Genomic DNA, 20,906 nt, shown 5'->3' on the forward strand with positions numbered 1-20,906 from the left:
AAAATCATAAATCGATGCTAATTTTTAGCATCATTGGCATAATATTATTTCTTTCCTGTTTTCTAGGTAACCGGATCAACGATAAACTTGGCTGCCAACACACTGTGTGCTCTGACCATAGCTGTTATTGTGGCCTTCATCCACAGTTGGCAGGCCCATCCTCTTCATCCTGGCATGCGTGCACTTCCTGTGGCCAGCTTAATTCAAATGAGGCCAGCGGTGGGACGTTCCTCTGAGGACCACGCGATGCAACAACAGTCTAGTAAGGTGCTAATGGTATGACAACACGGAGTGGTGCACTGAAACGTTTGGCTGAGATGAGTCTCTCATATTACAGTTTTTCTCAGTTGCTTTGGTGCATTTCTCACAACAGAATTAAACTTTGCACAACAGTTAGTTCAACCTCCACAACATGTAGTCGTTTTGGCACAACCTTGTGGCGGTTTCATGTTCATTGCGTCCAAAGGCAAATGCCTTTGGACATGAAGCAGTTGAGTAAGTACAAATATCTAAAGAATGGTCACTTTTGACTTGCTATTCATCACTATCTCCTTTCTTTTATCATGAATATCACAATTATTTATACTTGTACCGGCTGAATAGTCATTGTCCTCACAACTAATAGTCTTCATTTCATTGCTTGTGTCAGTGCACTCAAAATTGTTGAACATCTTGTCAAACACTTTGTACACCCATTTTGAAAACCCTATTTTTAAGGAGTTTCCATGAAACCCCTGCACACGTTTGTATATCTTGACGAAGCGGGATTCAATCTTGCAAAAGGCGTGAACGAAATCACATTGGAGAAATAGCCACCATTGATGTCCCAGGCCAACGAGGAGGAAATATTACAATGTGTGCAGCAATCTCAGAAAATGGTGTTCACACCCATATTCCTCGTATTGGTGCATACAATACACAACACCGGTTGGCTTTTCTGGACGCTCTTTATAGGGACCTAATCCCACAAAATGAAAGGGATGATCCTGGTGACAATCGGACAATGTATGTAGTGGTTTGGGATAATGTTAGCTTCCATCACTCTGCTGTAGTCGGGCAGTGGTTTGCAGCACACGACAGGATACTTATGGAGTTTCTTCCTCCTTACACTCCATTCCTAAATCCAATTGAGGAGTTTTTCTCTTCCTGGAGGTGGAAGGTATATGACAGGCATCCACATACCCAAATGACCCTGCTAGCAGCTATGGATGCAGCTTGTGATGACATCACAGCAGAGTCCTGCAGAGGGTGGATTCGACACTCCAGAAGATACTTTCCCCGATGCATCGATAGAGCTGACATTCGCTGTGATGTTGATGCAAATATGTGGGCAGACAGACGGGAGCGTCTAGATATCAATGATTGATATGCAGCAGTGTCTGTTTTTCAGTTTTGTTTTTTTGTTTCATAACCACTGGAGTGAGGTTTACTGTCTAAGTGAGTTTATGTTTGCTGTAAAATGTTTGATTTACTGTATTTCCCCAGTTTGCACAATGCTGTGAACAGTTTCAATTAAATATTATCAAGAGTGCATATGGAGTGTCTTGATTGTCCTTTACAATTTATGGTTTTCAACATGCCATGCATGCGGTCCGGACTTGACATGTCATTGGGAAGCACCTACAAAGACATCCGTCACAATGGGAACATGTTCAGACCATGTGATTTTGTGACCAAAGGTGCTGGTCTAATGACTTGTAATTGTGACAGCCCTGACACTTTGTTTGGTATCAGTACTTGCTTTTGATGAATGTATTGTCTGTTTTGCTCAAGGGATTTGTTGTTGATGCATTGACAACTTATTTTGGACACCTGACTTTTCTTTTTGATGGAGTGACTCACTTTTGCAAGTTATCCACCATGTTTTGCAGTTTGCACTAATTGTTTTGAGAAGTGCCTTAGTAGTGGTGGAGAGTTCAATTCTGTTGTGAGAAATGCACCAAAGCGACTGAGAAAAACTGTAACTGATCACTTTTTGGCTGGTTAGATTATTTTGGAGGCGGCTTTTAAAACTACAAGCCTGTTGTGTTCTGACTGAAATGTTTAAAACGATTTTAATAAAAAAAAAAATGAAGATGCATCACTTTATAAACTTAACTTGCAGTAATATGGTAAGCCACAAATACAATGCTGAACTAATTAAAAATTAGTTATTATTATGATATTATTTTTTTAAAACTCAGTTTTAGGTTTACTTTATTTGAATCATGAAGTCTTTTCACCCTAAATGAGCCAGAATTTAAAAAACAAACAAAAAATGTTCTACATTTTATGCTTAAATTTGACTGCCTAAACATTTATTAAGCAGACCAGCTACATATAAATCAGCTACAAAATCTTTGGTTAAAGCTGTGTAAGTGCTGTAATATCTCTATATTCAAATCCCACATGCCAAAGCACTTTGGGGATTCATGAACTCAGTAAAAGCAGGATATATCATTTGTGCACTCCTCTGTTTCATTTTTCTTTCATCCTTGGACCACAGTAGAGCAACTTTATTTGTATGAAAATGTGCAAATGAGTGTGGAAGTATTTAAAAATAATATTGAAAAGCAGATGAAACTGAGTCTGTTTGCTATTGTGAGTCTTTTTCAGATCATGTCAGCAAAACACCTGGAGACTGTGAGCTTGATGTACCCAGAAAATATCCAGTCACTCTGATGAGCTTTCCTCGTGTACTGCTAAACGGAGCAGCTGTGAGTGTAAGGACTTTATTTTTTTAATGATCACTTTAACCTTGTTTACAAGTACAAAGTATGTTTAGGAGTCTTACAACTGTCCGAGTCAAAACTTTGTCTGAAGATTCAGTAACACTTCACGAGGACGAGGTGGGTAAACTTACAAAAGCGCATAATCCATTATTAGACGATTAGCTGAAATCAGAGGCTAAACTTTTAATCAGGTCTGGCATCAACAATTATAAATGTAACCATGCTTTAATATCAGATATGATTATATATCAGAATTGCTTAAGGCATCGCAATATGCTTTCTACGAAGTGAAAAGAAATCCGAGCTTTAAATCTGATCAGGATGATCCAGGGCTGGTCTTTAAATACTGTCGGTTGAGCAGAATAGCGCTGGATGGCGCTACAGAGCTTTAAATTCAAAGCCTCCTTTCTGAAGTTTAGAGATTAAGCTGTTTCTCAGAGATCCGAAGGGAAAAAAAACTCAGAATAATTCAGTTTTTATTATATTAGTTTCCCTACGCATCACTTTTTATTTTTTGTAAAACAGTTTAGAAGATGGGAAATGTTACGTCAGTGCGCACTCTGTATGTTACAATCGGCTCTTAAAATTTGACGCCTTAAACCCAGAAACCAGAAAGAGAAAAAAGAAAAAGAAAGACAGACGGTCTCTATTTTCAGCTGTAATGACATGAAATACGATGTTCAACTAAATGAAATAAAAGTCTCTGTGTTAGGCAAGTAAAGTAAATGAGCACATCTGAATGGAAAAGTCCACAGATTTCTTGTGCTTTTGCTTCGAATCTTGATTTTAAGTAATTTTCTGACTTGAAATGAGGTCAAATTAAGTCCAGCCTGAAGGGAAACAAAACTTTCCGCAGAAGAACGCGCGCTGTCCTCATTAGACGATCTAAATGTTTACACACAAAAATAAATAACGTAGGCACTCAACCTGCTGTGCATTTATTAGTAACATTTACAAAAACGGAAGAAAAACGAGTGTTTTAAGAATGACCAGTGAGAAGGAAAAACCTGAGGATGAAAATATACTGGAGATTTGGATGGAAATAAAGAATGAAACAAAGAAGAATAGTAGCCTAGTGATAAATACAAAATAAAAATGCTAATTACAGTGTGTTGCTGCGAGTATTTACTATACGCAAATTAACTCATCATAAACCGTGGTTTAATGGTAAAGCCGCGTCCTCAGAAAAGTTAAGAGGCTGAATTTTTCTGCTTAACAGATTTTTTTAAACGATAATGACTTATTTCAAGCTAAATAGATTTATTTTTAAATAACACTGAATTTTCTCCCCGTTTCTAAATAATTGTTACATTTTATTATTGAAATTTAAATTAAGCTGCGAGCAAGGGCCTGGTGTTGCTGGAGGCCGTTACGGAGATCACGAAACTCAACAGTTTTTCACATTAATAGCAAACACACGGACTTGTAATGTAACATGAAGGCAAAGTGTAATTTATGAGTTTCTTTTAGGCGTTTACATTTTTTTTAATGACTCAGCAATCCGACAAACTGAGTCGATCAGGTGCTTCTGATTTCATACTGACTTTATTGAGTGGCTCACATAAAAAGCCATTCTCGGAGTAAGAGAGAGAAGGAGAGAGAGAGAGAGAGAGAAAGAAAAAAATATCATTGTAAAATTAAAATCACTTTACAACATGCTTACTTAAATTAAACGAGTGGGTAAACAGTAAATGATTTCAAAACTTTACAAATAAATTCGAAGTGCGCCTAATGATAGATCCCTAAATACAAGAAAAAGTCGTGGTTAAATATAACTCCCCACAATACATTTTATATCATATCAAAGAAAATCCAAGTACATTTCCGTATATTTTCAAATATTTACTAGAGTCCATATACAGCTAGAAATACCTATACAAAATCGTCTCCTGGACAAATACATTGCTCACCTTTACACTGGGCTGTAATTATTCTAACCTACATTTGTAATTATATACAACACATTTTGCAGCGAAGTCTAAGTAACCTCAACAGGCCTAGTGATAAAGTTGGCGCATAGTGTAGGCTGCGAAGAGAATAGCAGTGATATATATATATATATATATATATATATATATATATATATATATATATATATATATATATATATATATATATATAAACCTGCTCTTCCTTTATCACTTTATTTAATGGGATCATCACTCCCGTGTCTCACCGCCATACTCTACAGGTATTTGTTCCTATCGAGCAGTCCATCCACATTGACAGCAACAGTTTCCCCTGCTCGATAATAAAGTGCCAGTGTTTGGTTTTCAACAATATGCATGATAGCAGTTGCTCAACTTTTTCAGGCCCTACAATTTTGACAGCAGTGTTTTCTGTCTTTCGCGTCTTATACCGGACAAATAAAACATCAGGCGTATTCAGGATCGGGCTGCAAAAGAAAAACAGTAAGAAACATAAAAAGTTTTGATCGTGCCCTCCCACAGTGTGTCACACAAGGACTTGACTACACTTTCACACCGCAGATGAGAAGTTTCTGATGGCACGGCTATGAAATTATTCAATTGGACGTCTTAAGCACTTGGAAAGAGTCAAAGAAACATAGAGGCCGATTTTCTCATTAAATGACAATGATGATGCACCAAAGTATGTCCACTTTCATGTCCTCTCGGACAATTCCATCACGACACTTTGCTGTTTTACAGTTTTCACTTCACTGGGGGAGTTTTTTTTTTTAGAGCCCGTTCATGCCTACTCCCTGGGCAGACTCAGGTGGGTGCAACAGGTCTGGGGAATGGCACGGAGGGCTTCCCGGTGCACTGTGCTCGCTGTCGGTATCACTCCCCCTCTTCCCTCCGCTGCCCCCGGAGCCAGAGCCGGCAGATCCCCCGGCGCTGTGAGTTTTTACGTGTTTACTCAGGTGATCGCTACGCATAAATCTCTTGTTGCACACCGGACAAGCGAATCGCTTCTCCCCTGTGTGTGTGCGTAAATGTCGCTGGAGCTCGTCGGAGCGAGTGAACCTTTTTCCGCAAAAGAGCCAGTTGCACACAAACGGCCTCTCGCCTGTGTGCCACCTCAAATGCGCCTTTAGGTGCGAGGTTTTCCCGTAAACCTTCCCACAGCCTGGAATGTGACAGCTGTGGAGACCTTTCCTCCGGAGGCTGGCGCCCGCCGGTCCCAGTCTCTCCGCCTCCTGGCAGTTTGGACAGTCGCAGGTGGCTCTTCCCGAGTACCGCCGGGCAGATGACCTCGGAGACCCCGCTAAAGACGCAGGTGGACCCCCGGAGAGCATAGTCCCTCCTGCCCCGGTTAAAGGAGAGGGGCTTGTGTCGGGATAAGAGGATAACACCGGCTTGAAACCGTCCATCAGGTGTTGGCCGGTTGTCAACAGGTGTGGAGATGGACTTGTACTGAAAGCAGAGTGACTTAAACTCGAGTAATCAGAGTTATATCCGCCCAGGGGAGAGTGCAAGGAGGTCTGGAGTCCACCGGAATGTAAGGACGTCTGTATTGCTGCTCCGTTAGGGTTCTGAACGTCAATCCATCCCGCTCCCACATCCCACCATGCAGAGGCTCCGGTGGTACCAACGTCTCCCGTGGGGATCCCGGGATGAGACGATTTGAACCAGGACTCGTAAGGATGCGCAACGCTCATCCTCGGATAGATGCCCTGCAAACTGTCCACTGAGGTGTGCACTTTTGAGATGAAGACCGGCTGGTGGCTGGACTCTTGAGAGCTGCTCGACACGGACGCTTGGAAAACCGAATAATCGTTTCCAAAGTGTGAACTAGACGAGGTACCGGACGTGAGGGAAAAGGCACTGGATCCGGTGGAGCTGTTGGTGCCAAAAGAGTCCGAGATGCCAGATCCATTACGCGATACCCCGAAACCGGGCAGGCCGGATCCGAGACTGCAGCTACTCGCAGCGGCTCTTTTCCACGGGTGGAAACCTTTTCCAAATGACAAGGAGTTATCCGAAATTGTCGACGGTGAAGGGCTCGGACTCCCTATTTTGTTACATGTTGCAGCTAACATGGCTAAAGGAGTCGATCCTAACCTCGGCTCCTCCTGAAAGGACAAGAAAATATGTAAGCGACTTACAAGTTCCACAGATTAATTACAGGCATTTTAATGCATTCTTTTCGGATCGGGAAATAGCGTTCAAGTAGAAACAGTTTCCCTGTTTTTCAGCAGACGACTAATAAGCTGTATTTTTGTTTAAGTTTTGGTAATCAACAGAGAAGATTATCTTGATTTCCTACCTGGATGAACAGAAAGTAGACAAGTGAAATGCGTCAGACGGCGCTTACAAATGCATGCCAAACGGGACAGCAGGGAAAACATGCGTGTTTTGAGCGCCGATGACAGCCAAACTCAGCCTATATGCAGTTTACAGAGCCTCGTCTTTATCATACAAACCGCTTGCTGGAAATATAACCAACGCACTGGCTTTGCTGCTACTTTGCGACCGATGTAAGTTTAATCCCCCTCCGCAGGACAATGACAAGAACTAATTAAACCAGTAAGAAAGTCCTTTAGACTCACCCCTAGAAGTGAAGTTGCCATCACACAAAAACACAGCCCTCCTCAGAGGATCTTTTTATATTTATGAATCAGAGCACTGTTTTTTTAGAGGTGTGCAATACAATGATGTGTTCCGCCCATTCTTCCACAATTGTAGGCTCCTCTCCGGCTTTGAAGTGCCGCTGTGACACGGGCGACCAATCAGCGGCTTCGTCCCGTCGCACTGCCACATACTACCGTGAGGTCATCAATAGAGCGCCTCAGACAGCTCTCCACTCCCCCACCGCCACCCTCCCACCTCCCCTCCCTCATCCACCCCACCGCCCCCTCCATAATAAAAGACAGCGGAAGGAAGGTAAAGTTAAATGAGAGTGAATTGGGAAGGAGGTATTAGGGGGCCACTTACTGAAATTTTTACAGAACATCACATTCCATAAATTTAAAGAAGGAGGAATGATGACCCGTGTCTGGCGATGTGGGATGCTGCGTAGTAAATAAAAAGCTTGGCAAATTATTCGCCATCGCCTCCGCCGCCTCCACCAAGAGGCAACAAACACCGCGATGTAGTAGACCAAGTGCGTTCAAACTCCTCTTTCTTTTCCATTTTTCAGAAGCCTTTCGCGTTCTGAAGCGCAAGCTTAAAAAAAAGTTTTCTGCTTTTTCTTTTCCCGCAAATGTACTTGTGCGTAAAAGTTGACCAACTTCGTTCTGTCCTCGGTCTGTGTTTTACAGATTTCACTGCAGCTTTAAGTGCTTGTTTTACAAGGACCTCTCCACAGTTTTCTCTATCTTTCTCATATCAGACAATTACCGTGCACTCTAGTGCAATTTAGCCCCCGCGGGATTCAACATGTTTTAACTTCTTAAGAGTTAATATACACAAACTATTACAGAAGATATAAAGGGTGCATTGTTCTGGCCTCGGACCTCTATTAGATCGTCTCCAACTTTCGCATTTACTGTAATTGTGTTCAATTATCTTGACAGTTTTGATTAAAACTGCACATCGTTCACGGGAGGGATGGTTCATTTTATCATGGCTGTGTTAGTTTAAAATAAAGACCTGTGGGGATCCTGACTTCAGAAAGTCTGCTGCCTTTCTGTTAACAACTAAAACAGAATTGTAGATTTATTTGAGGAGATACTGAGAATTTCTGTATTGTAGTTAATTTAAATTATTTATTAAAGTAAGCGATGGCGCTCCGTGCGTATAACGCAGGTTGCACTGAATAGGTTCATTACTTTACCCGCTGACATTTTGTAAAAATCTATACAGGAAGCTCATGTTACATAATAAGAACCTGTAGGGAAAATGTGTGTTGAACCCTGGACTCTCTGTTGGAGCTATTAGCATGCAGTGTGCACGGGAAGCATAAATTTCATTTGAATTTCAAATTTAATAACGCAGGAGGTTTTTAATCATCCTCAGTTTTATTTGTTTGATATTAACATGCTTATTGACCGGGTCTGTTGACCAGCTTGGTCATTACAGGACAGGGAAAAGTTAATTAAAACGACCAGGGATTATTCATCAAATCATCTGCCTAACCCATGTCGCTTCCTTTATTACACAGTGTGATAGATGGACTCCCTGATTAATTCTTGTGTTTCTAGGATTGGACAACAGCCTTTTCTTTTTTTTGGATTTACTTTTAGGTGTTTTTTCTTCTTCTTTTTTTAAAGAAGGATTTAAAATTGTTACAATTATTCATAATGTTGCTTCACCTCGTATAACCCATCAGCAAAATGTACATATGTTGCGTCTTACTTAATAATCCCACAGAGTGTTATTTAGTTGCCAAGCTTTGCCAACATTTAGAGGTAATTCGGCCATATTTCTGTAACTTATTACGCGTAACATCTATCCCAGGTTTAAGTTGTGTTAATGCTTTTTCTCACATTGAAGGCGAAAATCGTTAATTAATATTCCTGGCGACATGTGTGGCGATAAATAACACGTAAAAATATTTATTATAATCGTTAATTTATATGAAAGTAGCGATTAAAAAATATCAAATGCAGACATCTTAACTAATTGGACGTTGGAGGTAACACATTAGCCGTATCAGGGGGGTTTGGTCATTCATTATTATTACTATTTTTTTTTTTTTTATCTCCCTCAACCTAACCAATCACACCAGCTTTAGAGAAAAAAAATCATCCGAATATTGTGTGATCGTGGTCGAGGCGAATAAAATGTGACGAGGAGAAATAAAACCTACATACCGTGCTTCTCCGCTCTGCAGTGCATTGATTGACCCTCCACGTTTCGCTCTCAGCAGAGAAAACACAACATCCACCGCTGCCGGTGAGATTGTGGACCTTGCCAAATAAATGTTTCACTGGCAATTCAATTAGGAATAACTTTGAGAGGGAAAAAAAACAACCACTGCCCCTACGCGTTTACCTCTCATGTACCCGAACGCATATTATATGTACGTGTAATTCACGTTTATATTTGTAAAACAGTTGAACCTCGTGAGTGAGATGATCGGTTTCCTCCTTTCTTATTCTCAAAATAATGCTCATGTATTATACTGGGCAATTTTTGCGCATTTGCACTGCAAATTATGGACAGGGGACGTGTTGGCCTCTGGTGACAAATTACCCAGTGATCATACCAGCAAGACAGATGTCAGAGGTCAGTGTGATAACTCCCCGACTAAAGCATCTAGTTCCTGAGGCCACAGAGGCTGGAGAGATATTAAACCCAAACGATCTAATGTATTCTTAGGTCACTTCTTCTCCAAAAAAAGAAGGGAAAAAATCTTTTGTTGCCTGTTGCGTTCAGTAAGAGTGAGAGGGTCGGTCCCGGTTCATATGGTGCGCACAGGTTGTTCCTATCGCACGGCTGTAACAGTAAGCCGCATTGAACAGATGTCCCCATTGAAGGCTTTCTTCTTCGACACACATGGGCTATATTACCATCATGAAATCAAACTCAAAACCTGTCCCTTTCGCCACCATAATGACCGAGTTATTCTGGGCCGCTGAGCATGAACAAAGTGTGTTCAATATTGCGTGCTCCAGAATCGCTCTGCTTAGAGAACCGGGAAAAGGGAGTCAGGCCATAGATGCAGAAGTGTACTTTAATGTGAAGGTTTACAAAGCAGCTCAATAATCTGACCGCAGTGGTATTAAGGATTTTTTTTTTGAGAAAAGCATAATCACTTGTGGCTCACCAGCAATTAGGAGAGCAGTGTGGCTAAGACAGCGTATAGTCTTATTACTGTGGTTATTATTATTATTATTATTAAAAATAGATTAATTAATCAGGAAAACAAAAATAAAAATATATACAATATATGTATATATTTTAAAAGATAGATAGAGCGTACTGTGTAAATGGATTGCTTAGCAAAGGTGCAGAGAGCATAGAGCATAGAGTAAGACAGCAGGGTCTGTTGGTTGTTTTCTCTATTCACCGGGAGGTTAGAAAGAGCAGATGTCCGTCTGCACAGTGGCTGCCAAGTGGGTCCGGAGGAGCAGGGCAGCCACAGACACAAGAGCCCAAATGGTGTGACAAAAGATGTGCAGGAAGCCCCTCTCCGCCTGGGTGAGCCACAGAGAGGGTCTCCCCTCTCTGCCAGCCTGCAGGGGCACTCACAACACGAGCCAGAGTGGTGGCAGCAAAGCCATGTGTTACCGGCTGGAGTGCATGCTGCACCAACACTGTTATTCACACAAATATATACATGCATTTGCAGGAATGCGCACTAACAGTCCAATCCCAGACAATGCATTGCCATCGGTGCATGCTCTCAGCTTCACAAACACATTTATCTACATTTATACAGAACATCTATCTATCTATCTATCTATCTATCTATCTATCTATCTATCTATCTATCTATCTATCTATCTATCTATCTATCTATCTATCTATCTATCTATCTATCTATCTATCTATCTATCTATCTATCTATCTATCTATCTATCTATCTATCTATCTATCTATCTATCTATCTATCTATCTATCTTGTTTTTTCCTGTGCCCACTAGGTCATGAAAAGTGGCTGAAGAGACCCTGAGACAGTTCCAAGCACAGGTGTGCATCATGGCCCATACTGAAGGGGTGCGCTGAACCATAAACAATGATATAAATGTCTGGCAAATAAAATGGCTAGTTAACAATCTTTTGACTGCTCTAACCTCTGAGCCTTTGTCGGGTATCGATCAGCCAGCTGTTCCTGGCTTTGTCTGGCAGGACGGCAGCCTCTGGTTCCTCTTGGGATGAATGGACAAAGCCACCAAAAACTTTCTGCTGCCTTTCAAGTTCGGTCTGGCTGAAAGAAAAAATTCAAACGAGGAGCCGTTCATCACTTCTAGCGGGTCAGACTTTATATATTTATCCTATTCAAATGAATTAAAATCATGAATCAGTCTGCCGCGCTCTCCGAGCTGTTTAAAAGCTTTAATATAAAGTTGCTTTTTATATCTGACAACCCCTGGCAGTGGCTTCTTTGTTCACAGTTGCCATGTTGATGGTTTACATGGAAACCATGTAAATGGTAATTTGGATGGGAATAATTTGTCTCCCTATATTAAGATAATTGTATGTTAAATAACGAATATCCTCACAATTACAGTGGGTGTCGTATGATGGGTCTTGTCACGCAGCTATGTCAGGAAAGGGTGCTAATGATCTGTCTGAGCACCTGTCAGTCAAAGTGTTGGCTGACAGCAGCAGAAGCAGTGAAATGCTCTGAGTGAGGTTTTATAGTTCAGGTTATATAGTGGGTGTCAGTGCTGCCCTCCTTCCACTAGGGTTAGGGGTTAGGGTTAGTCTTTGGGTCCTTCTTCAGCCACCCAAAGACTGCCTATTTATGATCAAAATGAAATGAGTTTATTTGGGAATTTGTTGCATAGCCTTATTAGATGTTATGATCAGTATGTCCCAGACCACTTGTTTGCTTGCCTGAGGTGATAGATTACAGTTTCACACAAACGCTGTTTATGATAAACAGTGATAACAGTGTATTTTGCCACCATTTGGCTTGACTGCTGCTGCATATGTGGGCCATGAGGTCTTCTTATTGACTTTCACTGAGCCCAACATTGCACTTTGTCAGAGTGAGCGGCAGTCTGAGAGACAGGCGGGCGAGGCAGTCATACAAAGTGAAGTACTTAGGATTAGCCCTGGCTCTTCAAGTTTCAGTAATTATCCTCCTGGAGGCATTCTTGCCGTGTTGGATAATAATGGAAGTCCGGGTGTACGCCTGTCACCTCTCAAGTGTGGGTGGAGGAAGCCAACGAGAGGCGCTGGACAGAGAAATGTTTGCTTTTCTGTTATGTCATCCGAGGAGCACAAGAGTAAAGCAAACTTGTATTGTTCGCTGAGCGCACACGGAACTGAATAACAGCACTGAGCCTGTAGTGCTTAGCGTGTAACACACAAATTGGAGTCTTCTCATTTGTGCATGTGATAATGAGACATGTTCTTCAAAAGTGATAATTTGTTTGGGCATCGAGTGTAATTATGAAGTGTCAGACATTTGTTTTTGATAAACAAGCCTCTTAAAACACACAGTTTTGTTATTTGTTAGCGAGCGAGTATCGTCTGATTGGCGCGTTGCTGCAGAAATACCCGACCCTTTTTCTTCTGTCCCTGTCTTGTCAGATATTGGCGCAGAAAGAAGAACTAAGTATCTCTTTATTTTTAAAGTTTCCATTAAGTGTTTGGAATAACAGACAGGTGTTCCTACACAGCAGGAAAAACACAATGCTTTAATTAAGAGTCAGCCCGATTTCCCAGAGGGCAGATTGTCTTCTTCCATTAACTTAGTTTATCATATAATAAAGAGGTTGCCTTGTCCTTCCCTACCCAGACAATTGGTTTTAATCAGCCAGAAGCCCTTTCATGGCTGATAATTTATGCTAAATTGACAAGGGTGGAGGATATCACAGAAAATCATTGTGACGGGGCTCAGGTCACTTGCCTGTCACCACCTTGTTTTATCCCATCCTGTGAGCTGGACAGCAGAAAAGTTCAGAAAAGTCAGATAAATGAGCAACATTTGCACTGGAGCTCAATTTAAACTTTTAAGTTAACTATTTGTGATTTAGTATTTATATAACATGTAAAAGTAGCCACTATGTCTATGGATTGACATGAAGCGAAATCAGTAAGTAACACTTGGAAGATATATTCATTTTAGTACATTCATAATTTTTAATGTACATGTTAAAATCATTCATACGAAAAGTTCAACCACAACAAACTGCAATGAGCTGTCAGTTTTGATCCTTTGATTTTTACCACAGGCCGCAAGTGTGAAAGTATAAATTGTGATTTGAAGCAAAGGGGGTCGGTCGGGGAAGGAGCGTGAGGAGAGGGAGATGCACGATGAGCATGAGGAGGAAGCTGGGACACACTTCTCGCCTTGCAATTTAATCACTGTATACCCAGGGAAGTATTGACAGTTGTCCTGTGGAAGCTATTAAAGTTGCTGTCCAAGGTTAAATGAAATTGCAGTTTATCAAGGCAGCATTGAGAAAATAAGGGAATCTGTTCATGGCTGTTGATTAATGTGGAGCGTGATCAACACAAGGGGTTCATTAAGCTATACATCACCAGGGTAATTTAACATGTCATCAGGCCTGCTGTCGCTCCCCTTCACACATTTTCCGCACCGAGGATGTTTGGTGTGTACGTGTGAGTGTTTGTGTCTTGATATCGAGGGCACTGACCTCACGTTTTTTGGTTTTTTTTAGATGTTTGTGCTAGCGCACACTTTGTTAACTCTAAAGTGAACAGAACATCTCTGCAGAGTTCATCAGAGTCCAGATAATCAAATTAATTACGTATTTGTGAGGGCGTCAGCTTGTTAGGGAAATTATATGAATCTGCCTCCAGCGTGGCTTCAAAAAATGTTATGATTTTGATCCAGATCCAGATCATAAGTCTCTATTTTTCCTGATCATCATCTCTTCTTCATCCTTTACCGTGCTTTTCATCTGATCACATCCCTGCTTTGGTCACTTCTCATTGCTCAACAGCTGACGTGCATACATAGAGGTATGCTAATCAGGCCTGGGACCTGGAGCTGTGTGTGTGTTTTTTTTTTTTTTTTGCCTGGTGTTTTGTTTACTGGTGGATAATTGATGGTGCTTGAGGGACAGGCGTGAGTCCGACATGAATCACAGGCAACATGGCTCCTGATAAGGAGCTGAAAGTCTCCTGTAATTAAGCCGGGCACTAGAGACCAATTGTTTGTGGAATGATTTGGTCGGGGCTAATTGACACTAATTGTTTAATCAGATTTTCTTCCTCTTCATACTGCAAGCAAGCGTACTAGTACTTCAACCAGTGATGCATTGAAAGAAGCCCACGTTCTTGACACAAGAGGCATCTGGTGATGGTGAAAAAAATCTAAAAGTCTCTCCATGATATCCTGTCAGGTTCTGAAAAATATACAATAATGAGTTTTGAATAAAAAGATGATAAAATTATATATAAACAAATTATTTGGTTGGTAGAACAGTTTATGGCTGTGTCTTCTCATCAGCAAAGACATATTAGAAGTTGAGGCTGCAGCACATGCGAAGAGCTGTTTCAGTTAAGATTAAATGATGAAGCGGAGCAGATAATTAGAGACGTGTCTTCCTTCTCTATCTGATTAAACCCAGCAAGTCTGCGTAGCGAGCTGGTGATGGGTGGAGATGAACACATGAACATGAGATCTAACATCGTTACATTTAACGGCAATTAAACCTGTAGATTTTTTAATTAACACAAACTATGATGGGAAATTAATCGTTATTACTCGAGGTGGGGGAGTGGGGCAGCGGAGGGGAATGTTGTAGACTTAATGTAAAACACACTCAGTACGTTGAAAAGCGTGGAGTGTCCTGAGAGGTTCACACTCAGCTGGTCAAGCTGAAATGACGAGGTCACCAATAAATTGTTGTCTTAGTGTTATATTTGGTAACATAGATGTTTACGCCTTACACAAATACCTAAAAGGTAATGTAATACTTACCAAACACCGACACGCAGACAGTTTTGCTTTCATTTTGGCTCTATCTATCCAAGGAATGTGAAATGATTGTTTGAAAAACATGGTTGTTCGAGTTAGTGTAATCCGAAAATACCTCAGAGGACAGACTGGCAATAAAATGAATAGGAAGAATTTTGTGGGTAAAGATTTTTAATAGTTGAATCTGTCTAAAAATCTTCTATATATGTCTGCAGACATTTCTGGATAACTCTTTGTCTTATCTTTAAATTGTAAGAAACTACTTTTCAATGACTTTAGTCCGACAAATGAAATTCTGTTCATATAATTTATGAGGCAAGATTCAAATATATATTTTAAATACTTGTTTTGTTTATTTTTTGTACTAGAGGCTGACCGACATAGGGTTTTTAAGACCAGTACCAATATTTGGTGATGTAAAATCTGATATATTGGATGATATTTTTTTCTTTCAGACATGCAAACATAAACAGATTTCCCTATTTGTTATATGTAGTTATGTGGCAGTGCAGTTTAAAAATAATCTTGTTTTCTTTTCACACCAAGTCGTGGATTAATTGTTTACTCTCTACCGACTATGCTCGGATCAGCTGGTTGTTGTGTTGTTGTGCCAACAGGGAAGTTTGGTGGACAAACTAAGCAGCATCAACAATCATAACATGGTTGAAGGGTGTTTCCTCTATCTCTTTTTATCTTTATAATTTTTAAATATAAAAATATGTATTATTATTATTATATATGTAATGGAACATAGTAAAATATATTATTATTTGTAGTTATTATATAAAACTTTTACACATTTTTTAAAGTAAAGCTAATTGTTTACACTTTACAGATTTTACACATAGTTTGAGCTACTTCTTTGAAACTAATGAAAAATTATTAGATATAAACAGTATAGAACATAGTATCCAGAGTTTCCGCCTTTAACAACTTTTTTTTATGGTAAACGTCTCATCCACTGATTATGAAATTTCTTCCTCACATGCTAAAACATGGAAAGTGAAGCAAATATACATTTAAGTATAAGGTATTAATGCAAAATTAGGCCTGAAGTTAATCCTAAAGTCTTATTATTCTTATTTTATGAAATATAACCCAAGTTGACTGATCTTAATCATATAGTTTAATATTGCACATTAGTCACATTCCAATTAGCATTTATCTTGTCCGCGTCACTTTTCAATAAAGTTTTCTGATTTATTGTGGAAGCCTGCCTTTACTTTGTGCTAATAATTGGATGCTATTGAAAGGATGGGTTTCATTGATTTTGTGGATGACTGGGAGCATTACTGGCCCAGACCATAGATTGTCAGCAAAGTCTGTGTTGAGCTGGGATCGATGCCGGTGAATCTTCCCCTCTGGTTTTTATTTACTTCTGTCTCCATTGATTGAAACATGCAATAGTTCAGGGGCTATTATCACACTGACGCTAAGTTTCTCTGTCTCCCCATTGAAATAGCTCCCTCTGTTCCTTGGCAATATCTCACTCCAGCAAGTGCTCCCATCTTTCCCTTTCTAACTAATGAGTTAAGAGTATTGCTATGACCTGTAAACATCAATCACGGAGAAAGAGGGAGACAGTGACTAACTGCACCAGCGAGAGGGGGATGAAATGAAATGAAAGTATACAATAAAAGAAACATCCAGCTTGGTCCTTGGAGAAGCTGAAATATATACCACCAGAGAAGAATTTAGATAATCATCAAAAGACCACTAGACTGTGCCTTCATGGTTAATCATCTCTAGAAGAAGAATTCCTTGAATTGTGTTATGAATTTAATGGAGGGTGACTAATAATACTTTTGGACTTCAGCTGAATTTATTAAGAGACAAAGAAAGTGAAACTTTTTTGTTCATTCATTGTGAATTCAGCTTTGTGCTCTTAATCCAATTTAGTGCTCTGTGAGTCTGAAAACAGCCATGAATTTCTATTCAGCTGTTAAAATTAAACTTCTTCCCAACAGACAACTTGCACCGTTTGCCGTGTAGTAGCTGCCTCGCTAGATTGTTTCCGCAATACAACATAAAGATGGTCCCATGCAAGTGGCCCATCCTACGTTTACCTATCTTATTTCCTGACAAGACAGCAGAAAGGTCAGCGTCCTATCCAACTGGGACTCTCATGATTGAATGTAATCTGTATGTACTTGTTATTCTGAGTGCCAGGCCTTTCTTTTATTTGCTGGCCCAGAAGTTAATTTCCCCCGTGACCTTTGTGTAATAAAACAGTATTATCTGTTTCTGCAGCCACAACAAGGAAACAAATTAGCTTCCTCAGCAGTGTTTTGTCACATAAGAGATCAGTTATAAGTTTATTTACTTTAATTAGATTAAGGTTGCAGTAAAGGCATGTGTCTGTGTGGGCATCATCCCTCATCTCCTTGCATTATCTGATTGTCCCAGCCACTGAATTGGACAATGGTTATGCTTTTCAGTGATTACTCACTCCAATGCAGTCAATGTTTTTCTTCCCTCGTTGCAAAAAAATAAAAAATAAAAAACAGAGAATAACTAAGTAAATCTATTCACTTTGTAACTGTTTGTATTTTAGTTCACCTTAGCTTTATCTCACACTAATTGGATATACACAGACAAAAAAGCAAAAAAACAAAAAACAAAAAAAACACAAAAAAAACAAGCTGTTGATTTCTCACACTTCTGCACGAACATAAGTCACCTGATACTGTGGAATTCCTCTAATCCTTCCCTCTACTTTTAGTGGGAGTGAAGCGTTTCCTTTTAAACTGGATTTGTTTGTTTTTTTGAAAGTGCATAAGATCAAATGAACATGGTAAATTTCCTCCTCAGTATATCGTGTGCAACTTGCACTCTACAGCTGCTTTCATCGTCGTGGTAGTTAAAAAGAATTGTCATCGTTAAATATTTACTTTTTAAAAAAAATTGTCCTTCATTCAAAAAGTTGATAAAATCTGTAAACGTTTTAAAACACACTTAAATATTGATTTCAAAAAAATTTGATTAGTTTCCAGACAATACAAGAATACTTACACTTCCCAGATATTGCTATTTTAAATATATACTTTAGCTGTTGCAGCTTAGACTAAAGGTGAATGTGAGAGGAGAGGCTGTGAGCTGTGGAGGCCAAAGTGAATGCAATGCTTTACTGACCCGAGGAATCTCTTTTATTACGGGCTCTTTGTGCCTCTCCCTCCGCTGCTCTGTCAGCCCATTCAGACCCAGTGGCAGCCACCTACATTATATCCTGGATAGGCAGGACATTCATGCCTTTTTAACCCATTGTCCTTCCCTCTGGGGTGAGGGCCCAGAGCGGGATGTGAGAACCCCAGGCTGGGTATTGTGTCCCTCTGCGCTCTTCACACACCCGGCGGGGGACTTCCTTTCTGGTGTCACCGAAACCTGTGTGGTGTAATCCGCAGCTCCCTGCTGAGCAGGATGGGAAGGTTATTAAAAGTGCCTCTAATGTCTCGTTAATAAATCGCTTCCATTTTCCGCTTCATTTCTAAGTAATCGTGTTGGGAGTGTGGATAGGAAGGAATGTGTACCAGTTCCCGTGTTTTCAGTATCAAAGCAGCATAAAAATTAGCATTTCTTTTTATTGTCAGCTACACATATCACGCACGCACCAGTACAGATCCATTAGAGATGTGACCCTAACATTAAAGATCAAGTATCTGGAATGCTGTGTGACCAGGTCAGCCTACAAGGTGTTGATGCTGCTGTGATTGCTGGAGGAGAGATTTTTAAACACACTGAGGTTTTGGGTTAATGGCGTCTTATACTCTGACCCGGTGGATGCTGCATTTAGGTCTCTTCTGGGGGTAGCTCTATAAAGCGGCCGAGGTCACTCCAGTTAGAGGCGGCTGCTGTGTTAAGAGGTTAGAGAGCAGAGGTCCCCACAGCGTGGTATCACAAGCACTCTCTATGATGCGTTAAGGAGGCTGATGGCTGTGATTGCCACAGTGGGACCTGGAGGTGAGGTTAGAGATGGCTCAGGACTGCTGGGGTAATCCCATTAACTGTGGCTCTTATAGCCCTCTCTCCCGGTGTGTGTTTGTGCACATGCTTTTTCAAAGCGAGTGCGAAGGAGACCCCGTCTGTGTGTGAGTGGCTCGAGGGTGACCCGAAAGACATTAGCTTGCCCTGTAGGTCAAAGGACGGGCAAAATAAAAATACCTGTCAAAAGCTGCAAACCATCAAACTTCCAAGTTTGTTTGTAATAACTAATTTTCTTTCTCTTGAAATATTAACTTTTTTCATCTTACTTTTAATATGTTTCATCTCAGTGATCTGTCAACCCTAATTTTATTGCAAATAAGCACATAATTGCTCAACAGTTTATTCAATATAATATAACATATTTCTTTTATTAAGTGTTGGTAGCTCGACAGCTGGACATAAAAGTGGCTAGGTACGCAGGAAAGCAAAATATCCTTTCAACAAAATGATGTTTGTCAGGTTCATGTGGCGGTGTGCATCTCAGTCATTAGTATAGGCACAACTAATCACAGAGAATAAATAGCAACGTTTCCAACACGGCTGCTGAGAATCATACTTGCCGTCGGTTAATTTTTATCAATTATCACTTGTGCCTCTCATTGTTATGTGCAACAATTAGCTTAAGTTCTGCCTTGACTCGCACAAAATATATATTGACATCCTTGACAGCTGCTCAGATGTCACCACTGGGCTGATTTTTACAGCATTGTTAAAGGTTAAAAGATGGTGGCTATTATGTGCTATACACTGCTGGGCTATCTGCATTGCATCCAGGCAGTCAGTCAATGCAGGTCTACGTCTGTGGAAATATAAGTGGGGCAGTTATGGCAAACAAAAAGCTATCAGTGATTCTGAAAAGGGAAAAAAATCGTGAGGGGGTCAAACGTCAATGGCAGGGAGTAGGAGAGTGTTTGGTATTGTCAATAATGGATTCTGTGTTCGAGGGTGGGATATTCTCAGTGAAAAGCTTTTGGTGGGCGGGATGTAGTGGGCTAAAGTCATTCATGCAAGAGCACTATATCATGTACATACTGATAAAGCAGTGCAAACACATGATTAAGATCAAGAATGTAGCATCTTCCTTTTTTTCCACCTTGAAATTAGGTGATGCTACTGTGTATTTTCTTTCCCCCCACAAAGAAAGATTTTATGAAAACTAAAAATCAGTCAAAATGTACCTTTTTATCTATCTATCTATCTATCTATCTATCTATCTATCTATCTATCTATCTATCTATCTATCTATCTATCTATCTATCTATCTATCTATCTATCTATCTATCTATCTATCTATCTATCTATAAAATTGAAAACCTATATATTTTTTTAACAAAAAATAGATTTTTCTTTTCAGTATGTACATCGGCATATGGGAACATCCATTCTTAAAAGGTTGCATTTAATTATTTGACTGTAACTAATGCAGTTAAGACAGATATTCACAGTTATTGGTATTTGGAACAATATGGTGAGTGTGTGTATTGATCAGACTGGGGCTCTGTCAATAACAGTGGATGAATCTAATTATGCTTCCTCTCTGTCTACTCAGTTAACTGCCAGCATGGGAGCCCTCAGTCTGTAAGTCTAGTATGAGCTCACACACACACACACACACACACACACACACACACACACACACACACACACACACACACACACACACACACACACACACACACACACACACACAGTCAGAGCCATAAAAGCATTAGGACACTTGGCTTCGAGTCCCACCTCCTTCCT

The 20,906-nt window shown here is 40.2% G+C and overlaps 1 protein-coding gene and 1 long non-coding RNA gene across 3 annotated transcripts; one reads left to right on the plus strand and one right to left on the minus strand.

The window, feature by feature from the left end:
* The first annotated feature begins 82 nt into the window (after positions 1-82).
* On the plus strand, positions 83-20,734 carry LOC147319431 (uncharacterized). The gene is made up of 3 exons (XR_015131458.1): positions 83-276; positions 2,596-2,702; positions 20,713-20,734. It is a non-coding gene; the product is annotated as an uncharacterized LOC147319431 (long non-coding RNA).
* sp8b (sp8 transcription factor b) lies at positions 4,839-7,337 on the minus strand. 2 transcript variants are annotated; one of them, XM_086312057.1, is made up of 2 exons: positions 7,225-7,337; positions 4,839-6,747 (listed from the first exon to the last, which is right to left on the minus strand). In XM_086312057.1, the coding sequence occupies exons 1-2, from the start codon at positions 7,243-7,245 to the stop codon at positions 5,410-5,412; spliced, it is 1,359 nt and encodes a 452-aa protein (XP_086168183.1). In that variant the 5' UTR covers positions 7,246-7,337; the 3' UTR covers positions 4,839-5,409. The 2 variants fall into 2 exon arrangements, with proteins under 2 accessions (XP_086168183.1, XP_086168184.1); XM_086312058.1 differs by lacking the exon at positions 7,225-7,337 and adding an exon at positions 6,942-7,218.
* Positions 20,735-20,906: the final 172 nt, after the last annotated feature.

The sequence above is a fragment of the Aulonocara sp. 'chitande type north' Nkhata Bay genome, linkage group LG11, assembly GCF_057382095.1.
Source record: "Aulonocara sp. 'chitande type north' Nkhata Bay isolate Kocher_YH1m ecotype deep benthic linkage group LG11, A_spYH_male_GT1.1, whole genome shotgun sequence".
NCBI lineage: Eukaryota > Metazoa > Chordata > Actinopteri > Cichliformes > Cichlidae > Aulonocara > Aulonocara sp. 'chitande type north' Nkhata Bay.